This window comes from Amphiura filiformis, chromosome 16 (genome assembly GCF_039555335.1).
Source record: "Amphiura filiformis chromosome 16, Afil_fr2py, whole genome shotgun sequence".
NCBI classification, from domain to species: domain Eukaryota; kingdom Metazoa; phylum Echinodermata; class Ophiuroidea; order Amphilepidida; family Amphiuridae; genus Amphiura; species Amphiura filiformis.
The window spans coordinates 26,331,733-26,347,590 of record NC_092643.1 but is presented as its reverse complement, the minus strand read 5'-3'; the positions used below and the strand labels follow the sequence as shown (position 1 = coordinate 26,347,590).

General features: G+C 36.4%; 1 protein-coding gene across 1 annotated transcript; it reads right to left on the bottom strand.

Moving 5' to 3' along the window:
* Positions 1-689: 689 nt before the first annotated feature.
* LOC140135802 (aspartate aminotransferase, mitochondrial-like) lies at positions 690-15,754 on the bottom strand. Its single transcript, XM_072157422.1, has 11 exons — positions 15,501-15,754; positions 11,759-11,912; positions 11,110-11,238; positions 9,661-9,794; positions 9,203-9,290; positions 8,320-8,388; positions 7,306-7,341; positions 5,508-5,658; positions 3,748-3,913; positions 2,150-2,300; positions 690-926 (listed from the first exon to the last, which is right to left on the bottom strand). The coding sequence occupies exons 1-11, from the start codon at positions 15,593-15,595 to the stop codon at positions 804-806; spliced, it is 1,296 nt and encodes a 431-aa protein (XP_072013523.1). The 5' UTR covers positions 15,596-15,754; the 3' UTR covers positions 690-803.
* Positions 15,755-15,858: the final 104 nt, after the last annotated feature.

Genomic DNA, 15,858 nt, shown 5'->3' with positions numbered 1-15,858 from the left:
GTAGTTCCAACTTACGCCTGCGTAAATTCACAGAAGCGTGCGTCAGTCACGCAAAGTGCAGGTCGTGTAGGTGCTGTGCCCAGCTGTGTGTACACCATTCCAGATTAATCCATGTTATGAGTCTCCCCTATTACAAGCTGATTATATTTTAGGTCAAAACCTTCACACTGCACTAATCCCATAGTGATGTGGTAAAAACTGCATCTTCATTCAGCCAGTTGAGCTCCTCCATTTTAATTCCTTTTTGTGGTTTAGTAAGCAGTCTTTATGTCCACTCACACACACTTAAAAACAGTGCATAGGTTTAGACCATATAATGTGAGCCATCACATCAAAACATTTGTCTTTGAAAATGTTTAATTTTTCTTAAACATGTTACCTGCATTTTTGTAGGATGTAAAATATTGGTTTTAGGCGGCAGAGTGTAATTATTTCTATTGATATTATTTCCATTTCCATACACTAACTATGGAAGACAAGACCTTAATCCTCCACACAGGGAGTGTGAATTTCAAATGGGGTTACCTGAATGGGTGACTCCATTTGAAATCTACACAACCTGTGTAGATTAAGGTCCTCCATAGGGGGTGTATGAATTGTAACTGTAACTGGAATAGCCCATTATACATATTTATTATTATTTATTATTATCTTTATATGGGGGGCGGGGAGTGTGAGGGAGTTTTGACAATTGTTTTTGATTATTTTGTGTTTCAATGTGATGGGTCACAAATATTAAGCTTTCACCACTACACACAAGTTCAATAATAACAACCATATTATAATACTTTAGATGCGTCAACTTATTTGGTGACTTCATGCATTGCGTGTGCTAGGTATGCATTATTCTTGGATGAAATACCGGCAACCGAGATCCTACCATCTTTTGTCAGATATACAGAGAAATCCTTAGTCATTTTAGCTACCTGTCATGTCAAAAAGAAAATAAAAGAAAAGCACAATTGGATTAATTTCCTGGGTGTTCAATGTGATCCTGTGCCATATACTGGGGTACACAAAAAGGTGGCTTTGTTACATTTTGATGTGCAGTTTGGATTTCAAAACACTGTCCCTTGAGTATTCCTTCACTTAGAAGATTCAATTAGGTCTTAAATTGAGGCTAATTTATTCTATATTACTCATGTTTTTATCCAGTTTTCAAATATTTTTCAATTATTTTCTTATGACGTTTGGCATGAAATGTGCCAAGGGTGGGGGAGGAGGATTAGGGGGAGGGATTCATATTGTAAATTTGATTTAAAACCCCCTTTAAAAATTTGAATCTAGTAAAAAAATGTCTAAATGAACTCCCAGACATCTAAACCAAGTGAATAAATACAAAAGTTCATTTAAAAGACCAATACTTGCTCAGAATGATTGTAAATGTGGAAAAAAGAGGTGGGGTTACATCCTCCCTACTTTGTGATTGTTTTTGCCAAGCACTCTCTCATTTTTAACCGATTTCCATAAAAAGGTGTCAAAATGCTCAGAAGGATGAACCACTTCAAATGAGATGTGTAGGTAAAATGTATGAACCATTTCATTTTTTTACTATGTAACACAAAGGTACCCCAGGTTGTGACACAGGACCATGTATGAAACATCAGACAATTATTCTACAGGTTATATCAAAATGTTTGGTCCCCGTCAATTTTGATGTTTATTGTAAAGCCTGCCTGTCTGTTCCAAATGCAACATTGGATACTCTCGATATGTCCAGAATGTATAGTCTATGACTTGTTATACAATTACTCTTCAAATTATTTGGAACGTATGTCAAATTTTGATGTGTCAGACTCATCCATTATCGATGAAAACTGATGGTACCAATCATTTTGATACAGCTTGCAAGTTCAATAAGATAACACATCTTTCACTAAACTTAAGGAAGCAACACATTGCAGGATTACGTTGGTACACATGATTTGGTTTTGCGACCATTGGAATGTACAAATACACTCAAATACAAGGGGTTTTGACCTTTTGAGGATTTGATCACTGACTTTGTGAGGCTTTGGCATGATAGACCAACAAACAGAGGACTTTAGGACTTTAAAAATTACATTTCCAGATCCTAAGAAATATCTGTTATGCAAGGGTATATGTGGGGAGTGTATTTGTGACTATGCCCATGGATGCATATACATACCTGGTCTGGACCAATTCCTGTGAAACAGAACATGCCAATCTGGTCTGTGATATGTTGCCAGTTCCTTGTAGAGCCTTCTTTCTGCAGGTTAGCTACCAGCTGCTCTCTCATCGTGATAATACGTCCAGACATCACCTTCAATTCATCTAACCTGTAAAACAGTTGTAACATACCCAGTTAAGTTTATTTATTTCCATTTTGTTATTTAATCATTTTTATCTGTATTTTTCATTTATTTTGTTTACTTTAAAGGGGGGTAACCCTATTGGTTTTGGATATGGATTGTCTTTAAAATTACATAATAATATCAAATATCGCCCCCTTTATGCTGCTTTGTGAAAAAAAGCGAGCATTTTCAGCGTAAATGTGAATAAATAGCCAAATTTGCAATCCAATACCTTGGTATACGTGAATTGCATTCTGGGTAGGCAAGCAACAACAACCATTTCCGTTCAGTATGACGAATTTAATGCTGACATGCTGTACAATCAATGCCCGGCCCGTATTGAACGAAAAATATTTGGTTTTTTCGTACCGTTTCAGAAAAAAAAGGAAACAAAATATATTTCCCCTTGCAATATGTACATGTCAAATGAATATAAAAAAGTTTGGGTTAAAATGGAGAGGAAAAAAAACATTCCGTGCGGATTTTGAACGGGTACCTCTCGGTAGAAACATGAAGCGGCGCTAACCGATTGAGCTAATCGCCCGCTGCCTCCATCGTGGAAATTTTATAATTAAATACGGCACACCGTCTAGGCAGCGTCTCCTCAGCAGTTAGTGTGGTTCGCTTTTTCACAGAATGTGTATACGTGAAACCAAAGTAGCTGTTGAGGAGACTGATATTCGAGCTATTTCGTTCATAATTCCCGGCCCAGAAATCCAAAGTATTTACCATTGTTTACAAACTGGTAGCCTGTAAAAGCCGATGTGTTTCAGATTTCTCCGGAAATACATCGACTTGGAGCGTCAAATTTCAGGATAGTAATGAGAAAAATAGTATCTATTATGTGATACCAAAACTTCATCAACAATGAAAAAAATCGGGGGGATGATGCTGTCGATCGGGTTACGGACCTTTAATGAGTTTTAATTCTGTAATTCTAAGAAGATTGTGTGTAACTGTGTGTATTAATTTTGTTATCCATGCCTCTTTTGAGACCATTATTTATGTATTGAAAGAATTTTTGCAGAATAAAGATAGAATGAATAATTAAATTATAGAGTGGTTACAGATATAACTTGTTGCCTTATCATCAATAGATAGAGGCAAGAATCCTAGTTTTTCAATACCCAACCACAAATTCTCAAGTAACCCCTCAGGAGCACTGACCAATTGACAGGAACCTTTGACATACAAAGCAACAGTTAGCTGTGTAGAACATTTGATTATTACAAAAATGGGCCAAAGATTGCTGAAATCATGAATATGATGACCATAAGGGGAAATTAACAATTGCTGATCAATCAGTGGTTTTGTTCACTATAACTCACCACACAGTATTCAAATCTGGTGTGTTCATGATGGTACTAGCGATACGAGCACCATTGACAGGTGGATTGGAGTACATAGGTCTGATGATATCAAATTAACTTACCACACAGTATTCAAATCTGGTGTGTTCATGATGGTACTAGCGATACGAGCACCGTTGACAGGTGGGTTAGAGTACATAGGTCTGATGATGATCTTGAGCTGTGACTCGCATCTCTTGGCTTCATCTGCATCTTGGCAGATCAATGAGAATGCTCCTACTCGTTCACCTGAAACAACAAACAATACAATATCAGTTTGTCAAAATTGATCACTCTTGCAATACAACCTAAAATGTTCTTAAAGATGAAGCCCCACCAGATCAGTTATTCTGGGGTAAACCAAACCTGCCTGGTTATCAAATTAATGATGTTTTTCAAAGTTGAAAATCTTTTAAAAACCAGATTGTCTCAGCATCAGGGAAACTTGGGCATTCATGTGCAGCCAAGTCTGGACAATTATCCTATCAGTTCCACTTGAGCCATATCAAGTCCTCTTGAAAGTTTATGCTATTGATTTGGGTCATGGGTGGAATGATGTAGGAGTTGTTGTGTTGTTATAGCAACAATCCCAGATTCCTGGCCATTCAGATGGCACTTTAGTGGGGTGCAGCCAATCAGGTCTCTGCTTTAATTCCATTTCTTTTGTTGTGTTCACACCTTTCTTAGTAAGCCACTTGCATTTGCTCCTCCGATCATGCTGGACCAAAAAAGTATCTTTTTGGCTTGATTGTTTTTGTCAGTGGATTATTTCATTTATTAATATTATTTTATAGTAAATTTTGGCTGACTTTTCAATAATTACCAGCTTATATAGGGATTTAAAGATTTAATTCATTGATAGAGTTGGCATTGTTTCTTCTTTTGGAGATTTGTTTATTTAATAATTGCGTTATAAATATTGTTTTCCAATTCAATCCTCTGTTTGATCCAAAGAGGTATCTGTATTTGCTTAAGATGAAATTTGGTTAAATGTGATATAGAAGTCAATTCTTGCATGTTCAGCCTATATGGTTGGCTTGTTGTACACATTTTTCCAATAATTCTTGTATTGTGTTATTAATAATATTTATTGGAAGATAAATAATTCAGTATGGTTATCTCTATTTATATTATGTCTTAATTGCTATGAAAGTGCTATGAAATCTATCATTATTTATCTCAATTATATTTATGTATATGAATATAAAATTGTTGAATGGTCATAAATAGCTTAATAAATGGTCCTCATGATCGGGAGGGCAATGCGGAGTCTATTCATTGCTTTGGTGATTATTTTGATAACCAGGCAGGTTTGGTTCACCTCAGAAGAACTGCTCTGGCGGGGCTTCCTCTTTAAGCATTTATAACATTTATGACAATTTGTTTTTGTTTTTTGAAACCTGTATTTCATACTGCTTCATTCAGGGTGAAGCATTTTCTCCTCTAAAGCTGGTAATGATTACTTAAGACTACCTAAAAACTAGCTTAGATTATCCAGCACAATGGTGCACCTTAAGGATCAGAAATAGCCATGTGCTCAGGTTTACTCCCTGCTGGTTCACATGTTTTTCACTACCTCAACTTATCTCAAATATGACTTAAATCCATAACATTACCGAAGTAATTTAGATTTGATTGCGTGCTCAAGTTGTTTTGAAGCTTAAGGAAGTTTAAAAAAACATTGTGATACAGTCAATATCAGGATATTTTTTCACCTTAAATCAATATCAGGATATTTTTTCACCTTAAATCGCAACATGGCAAACTCCCTCTCTCAGCTTTTGTGTACAGATGAGTTCACATAACTCTGACTATACAATCTCTGAATACCATATTTGCTTACCATAGAGACCCATGTTCTTGGCAAAAGACTGTGAGAGACAGACATTATGTCCATCTTGAATAAACTGCCTGAGTGCCCCCGCATCACGATCAGTATTGCCACTGGCAAAACCCTGATATGCCATGTCGAAGAAGGGAAACAACTCCCTTTCCTGTAAAAAAATCAGTGGTACCAACAAAATTATTTGGATTACAATTATGCTATACTTCAATTATTCAACTCTAAATAGGGGCAAATCTGATGCATTACCCATTCTATTTGCTAGAAATTGCAGTTTACCTATTGTTTAAATACAGTAAGCCAAATAATTAAGGTACCAGTTACGTTCACCCCCTGTATATCCTAAACAAAGGCAGATGTGTCATAATTGGAACCATCAGCCAATAGCTGCATCTTTTAGCTCGAATTTAAGACCTCATTCGTTGAAATTGTTCAAGAAATAAAGACACGATGATCCAAAAACCCAAGGAAGATGCAAATATAAAAGTTGCAGTTTACCACATTGCATGTCCTATTGATTTGTACACAAAGCGTTCGCGAACAAGAGAACTCATAGCGCCGTGGTTTCATTGATTAGCACGAAAAACTAGCATCATGCTTTCATTGATTAGAACACAAAAGTGCAACTTTTTATTTCGTATCTTCATTAGGTTTTGGATCACCGTTTCTATAATTCTCAACCAATTTCAACAAATAAGGTCTTAAATCAGACCTAAAGAGTACAGGCATCGGCTGCATGTTTTAATTTTGACACATTTGACTTTACTTAGGATATACAGGAGTGAACATATCTGCTAACTTAATTATTTTGCTTACTGTATATTGGCCCCCTTAAATTAATCTCAATCCCAACTGGCTTACGCTCCTTTGTCACTAAACAAACTGTGTGAGGACACTCGGGTGATCAGTCGACGTTTCTGATTGGTCAACCCCCACCCCCACCACCGATTTTACCACGCCAGTGCAGACATTCAAAGTTTTTTTTTAAGTGGACCTTCAAAACATTATTTACCCAACTTCAGCAGTCCGGGTCCAAAGAGTCCAAATAATAAATCATGTGTTGTTATGGTTAAATACGAGGGGGTATCAAAAAGTTTTAGAAATCGCACAGAAGTGAAAGAGCTATATCAATGAAATTTTGTCAGTGCAATTACTGGTCCTTATGTACACTATGGTGCAAAAATGGTCTCATAAGTATGTTTACTTTTTTTTACAGGAGCTAGATGTCACTACCTGCCTATGTAACCGCATAACCAGCAAAATGGAGAAAATTGAGGCATGCAGCATGATTAAGTTCCATTTAAGGGTTACAGTGCCCAGAAAATTTGTGATGAAATAAAAATTCCTTTTCCAAAAAGCGACAGTGACATATCACAATCACCACCGAAGATAACTTTCATTTCATCATCAATTTTCTAGGCACTGCAACCCTTCTAAAGCAGGATCTTCATAATGCTGCTTGCCTCAATTTTCTCAATCTTGCAGTTTATGCGCAGTAACTGGGGCAGCAGGTTATTGACATCTAGTGCCACCTGTAAAAAAAGTAAACATACCTACGAGACCATTTTTGGACCATAATGTACATATGGACCAGTGATTGCACTGACAAAACTTCATTGATATAGCTCTTTCACTTCTGGGCGATTTCTAAAACTTTTTGATACCCCCTCGTATGTTCAGTTTACTTGAGCTCAAATAAAACAGCTAATTACAATTTGGTATTTGACAAAGGCATTGCTTTTTCAGTTTTTCTGCTTTCTTTCTTCCTTCCTTACCACAGTGATAGCACAATTCTTACCTTAATGACTTTAGACAATGCCTTCCATTGGTCCGGCTGTGACAAAGACAAAAAGGATTACTTTATTATGTTTTGCTTTTTTCCCCATCCATTATCGTACTTTCAAATTCGCTTGTCTCCTTTAAAATTTCTGTATGGACAGTGCTGTACATGCAACATGTAAACTATTGATAAACTGATCAGATTGGTCACTTCCGAATCGGTTAGACTTAGGTCTTTGGTCTGAATTGGAATCTGGGGAAATCCCTTCATTAGCAGATCTCATTAGGAACCGATGAGATATTTTTATGCAACATCAGTGTTTCGCCTTCAAAAGTCACAACAGCAATTAAAGCTAACACCTCATATTTTACTGGAAAAGTTTATTATTTCAAGGTGATTATCAGAGGTATGTGGTTTTGCTTGTTTTGACTATTTGCCATCAGTCTAAAGTTGATTATAGAGGGTGCCTAATTCATTTCTCAAGTAGTTTTATGTGGCTACAAGTCTCACTTCCCTTCCAGTTGTACACACTTATGGCATCTTCTGAAATGTTTTGGAAAATCTGCCAAGCCAGATTACGTAGGTTCCTCAAAGGCTTGTCTTTGCAGCATGGTCAAACTTGTTGTAAATGCCATTTCTTAATGTATGAAAATATCAGGCTTAAAGGTCCGTTCATACTACACCGTTAATACTACTTTTGCAAAATACTGCATTGCGGTATTGCAATAAAGTTAAATACATTTTAACTTGGAAATGCGACGAGTTGCGATGAGTTTCGGCAAAAAGTAATACATATATCGGCAATGCACCACACCACAAAGCAATTGCAGCGTACTATGAACGGACTTTTACTGTATAATTTTCAGAGATGCCCGTCAGTGTTGTCAAAAAATCCTGAAATGGCAAAAAATTTCCTGAAAAATGTTCTTTGCCTATACATTTGTACAGGATCATCCAAGTAAAATTTCCTGAAATTGGCAACACTGAATTTTAGGATACAAGAGATTAGAGGAAGTATTTTAGTACACTCACCTTTGGGTCTACACCAGTAGGATTATGTGCACATGCATGCAACATGATGATGGACTTCTTGGGAATATTCTGAGGGAAAAATATAAAGTCATAAAAGATTGTAAGTCGCGAACATAAAAATATTTATGTAGAAAATTTGAATTTACTATCTACATTCGAAGACATAATATACCCTGGATTTAGGGGTAGTCTCATCCTAGATGTAGACCAGTATATTTCTCTTTTACACTTGGGTCAGAAGTAGACTCCAAGTGGCAAATAAAGCACCACGCCACTACATGCATATTCGTCAAACATGTAATGTAAAGGCAATCCAATGTTGCCAAAAACATTATAAAGATATTTTGTATTTACAGGGAAGTGATCTCAAACAATACTTTGCATCATGCTGCAAAAGCTTCATGCTCTAATCTTGGTATTGATTCAATAGGTCATAAGATCAACAGTAGAACTTATGACAACTACAGTACTGCACTAAAGAAGATTAGCTCCCTAATTTCACAAAATAGCCCCACATGAAAATATTTCTCAAATGATAAAATGTATAAAGTTCGATCAGCTCTTACCGGCGGGAATTGTTGTTAGGCTTTAACCACTACACCGAAAAATAGACCCATGTTAAAAGTGATATAGACCTGTCTGGTCTATATTGTGCAAGTTAAAGAAAGTAGATAAAGTAGGACTTCAAATTAATAATTTGAGATGCTTCTGGTGAGATGACAATTCTCGAAATAAAATATATTGATATTGATCCACAATGTTATAAGGCTGGCCAGCCGATTACGAGCTGATCAAACTATAGCCCTTGTAACCACATAAGTATTGTGATACCAACTGTGCAGACCATAATAGATAGAAGGTCTTATTTTAAATATTTTCTTACCGCAATATCTTCAAGAGCCCCTGCTTCATCAAAACCACATGTATTCTTGTCATAGTAACGGTATGCCTTCACGTCAACACCAGCATGTCTGAAAGTGATAGCAACATTTAGAAAATATCCATTAAGCATCAGAAAAACTCTTTTCTAAAGGTGGTTAGACAGAACTGCTAAGTCAGGATTCTTTAGGGGATGGAAGAGGCCAAAACGACCCTAAAAATCACTGAAAGCTTGAAAAAGCTGCAAAAAAACTTCAGCCAAAAAACGGAGCCCCTGTTTTAAATTTTGCACACCTAAACAAAATAAAAAATATCCAAAATGCAAAATCTGTGTTGGCTGGTACGTAGAATAGGTTTTTTTCCTACATGTAACACGAAAATCCCTGTTGACCGACTATATTTTCTTTTGACAGTATGAAACTGGATTCAGATATAATTATACTACTAAAGCATTAAACCTACTTGAATATTGGTGTGTGGTTTCCCCAAGAAGGTGATGGCAGATAAATCACTTTGTTTCCAGGGAAGAATTTCTGCAAGAAGTTAGCTCCAATTCTCAGAGAGCCAGTACCAGATATGCCTTGCACTGTGATGCTCTGAAAATAACAAGATTACTGGGTTAATTCTGGACTGTGATGCTCTGAAACATCAAAAGGAAATAACAAGATTCATGGGTAAATTCTGAGAGTAAAATTATGACAGATGACACTCAGCTTGCAAAACTGAGGAGTGTCACTCACATGACTACTAATCAAGACATGCGCAGGAAAAAGATGATATTCTACAATTAAAATAATGTAACTGCTGCCAATTTGCTACTGCTGGTGAGACATATCACACTTTAACCTAGAATACTGTAAAAACTTAAGAGTATAAGCATATATGTGCTTACTATCGAGCGCTTTTAATACATGCAAACAAAAGAGCCCCATCCACAAAAGTGTAAATGGTTTTGAGCAAATCATCGATACACATAGTTACATACATGTACGAACAAGTAAACCTGCAAATGTGTGTCTCAACCCCATTAGCTCAGTTGGTAAAGCGCCAGACTATAGTACAATTTCATGTTTTCAAAACTGCTCTATAGTAAGCACATATGCTAACTATCGAGATTTTACAGTATGAATTGGGATATTATGATAGCATAATTCAGGTAGAACATCAATAGCCAAACGTGTTCCAAGATTGCAGTGCATGGAGAAATCTTGTAGTCACCTCCTTTGCAGCAGAAGGTTGTGGGCAACAAGATTGGAGAAAATCACATGTTGGCAAATGTCCAGTAAAGCATTTTTTAAAAGATTTAATTACATTAATTACAAATGTTACATACATTTTATTAAAGTGGTTGATTTCCTAATCAACAACACAAGCATGCTTCTTTATTGAGTAATTGAATAAATTAAGGTGGTACTACACCCCCTGATAAATTTTGTGACTAATTTTGCATTTTCTCAAAAATAACTACACACTGGTAACAAAAGTTATGTATATTATAGGGGCAAGGAATCCAATTACTTCACTGAAATTTCAGTGATTCAAGACAAGTGGTTCATTAAAAGAAATCAGGTACATTCTAGCGGTACCTCTTTTCTTATCATAAATAATGCACCGCTTGTCTTGAGTCACTGAAATTCCAGTATAGTAACTGGATTCCTTGCCCCATAATATACATAACTTTTGTTACCAGTGTGTTATTATTTTTTGAGACAAATGCAAAAATAGTCGCAAATTTATCAGGGGGTGTAGTACTACCTTAAACCAGCTGATTTCCTAGATATATCTGATTTTCTATTTCTGTTTGCAGATCTATTTTCTCTTATCTGAAATATATCTCTTCTGTGTCTACTTATAAATATCTGTCTCTGCCTGACTGTCGACAAATTCCCCTGTCCTATACTAATTACTTACTCTTCCCGATTGGAGGACCTCACTGTCAGCTCCCAGTGCCAGTTTTGCTGATGCTTTAGTGAAATCAGCCAATCCACCAATACCCAGATATTCCTTGTCCAGCTTCTGGGATGCTATCAATTCTTCAGCCTTCAGGGGAAACAATAATAACATTTATTAATTGAATGATTGTATGTAAAACATGTGGCTACAACTAGGGGTAACAGTAATCTGTAACTTGGAGGTCCACAGAATCTTTTCTACATGGAGAGATACAGGCAGCAATGCCCATAGGACCTACATGGCATTTCCGGAAGCAGGCTGCCAAAAACCGAAGGTACCGAAGGCAATTGCCTTTGGTGCTCCTACCAGTTGCCTTGATGCCCTATTAATTGCTGCTATTCTTTAACATGCAATTGCCTTGTTAGATGTGCCCTTTCGAAATAGCCTTCAAATGGGTGCCCTTCAGAATCCTTATTTTGCAGCCTGTCCGGAAGACTTACATCTCTGGTGATCTATTGAGGCTACTGGCAGTAGCCAACAGGGAATCTTATCTGAAATACTCTTTCAGTCAAATAAATAAACATGACAATTTCCTGTATCTAAAGATTAATCACATACATGTAGACCTACTTTAGTATATGTACATACATGTATAAAATTGTGTTACCTTCCTGACAGAAGCCAGAACAAATGGTTTGCCATTGTCATCTCTGTATGCACCTACACCAAGATTGATCTTATTTGGGTTGCTATCTTTCTTGAAAGCTTCAGTGACGCCAAGAATCGCATCTGGTGGGCCCATCTCTACATCAGTCCACCAACTGAAAAATGTGCACAAAACAAGACGGTTACCTTAAAAATGTATCAAAAATTTTCATTATTTTTCAGACAACTACATGTAGGCTAGAGTCCTGCGGTGGTTTTACTTTCCTCAAGTTCAATCCCAATCAGTGTCCGAAATAAGGAAAATATGGAGGTTATCCCAAGGATAACTAAAGTATAAATTCTGCTTGTCCTCACTACATTTTGGTTGTCCCCAAAATGTGTAATACTTTTGGAGGAAAAATATAGTGGTTGTCCAGGGGATAAGTACATAGCTCAGTATGGTTGTCCCCAGTGATTTTTGGACAAGAGGACAAGAGGATAAGTGCTTATTTCGAACACTGATCCCAATGTTATCTCATTTCACACCAAATGGACCCATCTCAGCTAACATAATTTTTTTGTCACTCAAAATACAATCAATCTAATCACTTTCAGCAGCTAAGCCAGCTACAAGTCAGAGAGTGTTCTTGTCCTTTTATACAAATGTATATGTTCATTTGTAAGAAATGCTTGGAGATGTGAAATAATGTGTGAGATGTATGCAGTAGTAAGGACATTTTATGTGCATGGACCATCACTGGGAAATTGCCAATGATTCTGCCAGGCCATGAACTATACGTACAGTTATTGTGTGCGCGTTATGCAATGGTTGTGGGCACATTTATGTGATGGCCGCGGTTGCATTGCTCGCATCAGTAAATCTGTATGCATCCTATAATAAAATTTAAATTGAGTACCGGTACAAAAAGTTCGTAGAACATACATATATATATAAGTTTAAATAATTTGCTGGAAGAAAGTTCTAACAGGAGAGAAAACAAATTAAAGAGATACAGGTAATCATAGAAAGAAAGATGGAAAACAAATGAAAGTGGAGAGAGAAAAATGAGAGAACGGACAGGGAGGGGACATAAACAAAGCCCTGACAGACCACAAGGTTAAGGTTAACATTGCTAATCTATCAAATTAAACTATCAACAAGGTTAAACTTGTTTTTACAATGTACATACATCTTTTATTCTGTCGATGTTGAACAATCTTTGTTTTGTTCCAGAATTCACATTTTTTAGCTATGTAAAAGAGCTTGATGCAAAACCGGTGATACCAGCAAGGCATTATAGCCAGAGGGGTGTCCAGTAAGGGTGTGAGTGAGTCCCGGGAATTGAGTCCCGCCCGATAATCCTATTACCGGGCAGGAAATTTCCTGCCGGGTACCAAAAAAAAAAAAAAAAAAAAATTTTTTCAAAGTTTTTTTTCGGTTTTGTAGTGTCTCTGGACCTAGACCTAAATGTAGCTGATCATTCATGGTTGACCTAAAAAAAAAAATATAAAAAAATCAAGATGTTTTGTATTTTTAATATGAAAATTGATAATTTGTATGCATGTCATACTCTATTAATGATTTCAAAATGCATTGAATTTGAATGCATTTTGAAATCATTAATAGAGTATGACATGAATACAAATTATCAATTTTCATATTAAAAATACAAAATATCTTGAATTTTTATTTTTTTTAGGTCAACCATGAATGATCCTAGCATTTTTTGTTGTTTTTTTGCAATTTTATTTTTTGTTGCAATTTCGGGTACCCGTTTACCCGCCCGAAAAATGCGCCGGGTACCCGGGCACAAAATTACCCGAAAATCACACCCCTAGTGTCCAGGTGTCATTTGGATGCCCTGTTTTCAATTTGGACACCCTAAAATTCTGATTTTTATAATGGAGTGAACAGGAAGTGGACACCCTGATTTACATAAGGTATTTTTGACTATTTTGGACACCCTAATAAAGACACCTCTCTGGCTAATAAATGCCTTGGATACCAGCTCCGAAGCTTTCCTGTAGCATGAGCGCATGATGTATGCACGTTTTGACTGCAATTTACACTAGCGAATCAGGCATTTTCAAGCGCGTTTGACATTGGTTTACTGGGTGTCGCAATTCTGCATATTCAAGATGGAAATTCCCATATTTCTCAAATTTCCTGCAACTTTTTTCACTCATCTAATCATCTTTCATGTGACAGAAGTGATGCTATGTTTCTAGTCTAGCTCCGATTCCGATTATTTTAAAATTTTCGAGACAAAAACTCCCAGGAAAAATGGCCATTTTCACTTGTTTTCCAAAAGTTGTTTTTGAACTTGTTTTTTACCCCATAATTTCCCTCATATCGAAGCCCTTCCCTCCTTCAAATTCCAATACATTAAACCTTGCTCCAAAATGTTTGGCAACTTTTTAACCATCATGCAAAACTAAACCTTGTGATGATGCAAAAGTAAAAATTTAGACTTGGTCCTTTATACATAGCGACAAGCGTGGTCTTCACCCAATGTCATTGAATTTTTCCGTCATTTTTAGAATTAAAATTATAAAAAGAATAATCATGATCATGAATATGACTCGAGCAATTTTAATTAACGACAATGATTCAAGCAACCCTACATCATGACATAAAAAGATCTGGATCATCATAAATTATATTCTACTCCCAATTTTATTGCCTAATATATCTGCATCACCATGATCAATGCAGGTCATGAGGTGACCGTGAATGATGATTTAGGGGTTCATTCATATATTTTCATGACTAAATGGTTGTTTATGCCTGAGGGCCACTTCCAGCCCGAGGGCATAAACAACCGTGTATTAGTCATGAAAATATGACTGAAGTTCAACATTGAGTTGTCAACGAACCCCTAAATCCACAATACTTTTTAAACTTTTTCATCTTAAAATTGTTGAATCCTTGAATCATGATGGTATAGATAGTAGTAGGCCTACTTGCACATTTTGTAGTTGTTTACTTTTAAAGTTGTAATTATTAAAGGAGTATTTCGTGATCCTAATTCCTAGCATCCTCTTTTTATTACATTTTTCAGTACATATCCGCGAAAAAATCCTATTCCCAAAATTTCAGTTGATTCCGATTTTGCGTTTGCGAGTTATGCATGATTATGTGTATTACACTGACAATGCGTTGTAATAAGCTCTTTCGCAATTACAACTGCGCATGTGCAGAAACAAAGTCGCCAAATAAATATAGCGATAAACACAACGAGGCTACTGTACATTTTCAATGGGGTGAACTTTGACGTTTCCGTGAAAAAGCGTTTTGTACTGGAATTTCGCTGACAGTTTGGTCTTCGCAGGAAATTTATATTTGTATTTCACAGGAAATATTAACATATGTAGGAATGAATAAAAAATGTTTTACAAAAATATGTTTTTGAAGGAAGTGCAAAGTTCGCCGCCATTGGAAATGCACTGCAGCCTCCTTGTGTTTATCTCCAAAAAATCGGCAAATATTACCCACAATGCATCATGATTCTGAAATTGCGAACTGGCTTATTTCATTCTGCACCAGAACGAAATTCAAATTTCACGATATCTTTGCAAAACGAATATCTGCAAGAAATATTTTGTAGTACATAAACATTATGTAGCCAGAGGTTTCCAGTGATATAAAAATCTCAACTTTTTTTGAGAAAAGTGGGGGGATGAGGCTGTGGATCACGAAATGCCCCTTTAACATGGCCAAATCATGCAAATTTAAAATACAAGAATGTGCATCAATCACTGACCTTGCTTGCTTTGCAGAGCTCACGCTCAGCATGCGAATGCATTGCTCTCTGCCAACTCCTCCAGCAAGAGATTTCACTGTTGCTCTTAAAGCCATTGCTGTGCTCTTTCCAAAAATATATTCGCAGAAATCGGCACTAAATGCTATGAGCAATGAAAGCTTAAAATCATGAAATGTAGCTGCACTAAAAGTTTTTGGACAACTCCTCCACACACAACAACGATCACACGCACGGCACGACAGCTGTGATGACCTTTTAGCTCAAGGGTTCAAAAGCAATCATGCACGCACGGCATGCACAGCAGTGGTGTTTTTATTTTGTCCCAAAAGTCTTATCAAATTTTACATTTAATTAGCAG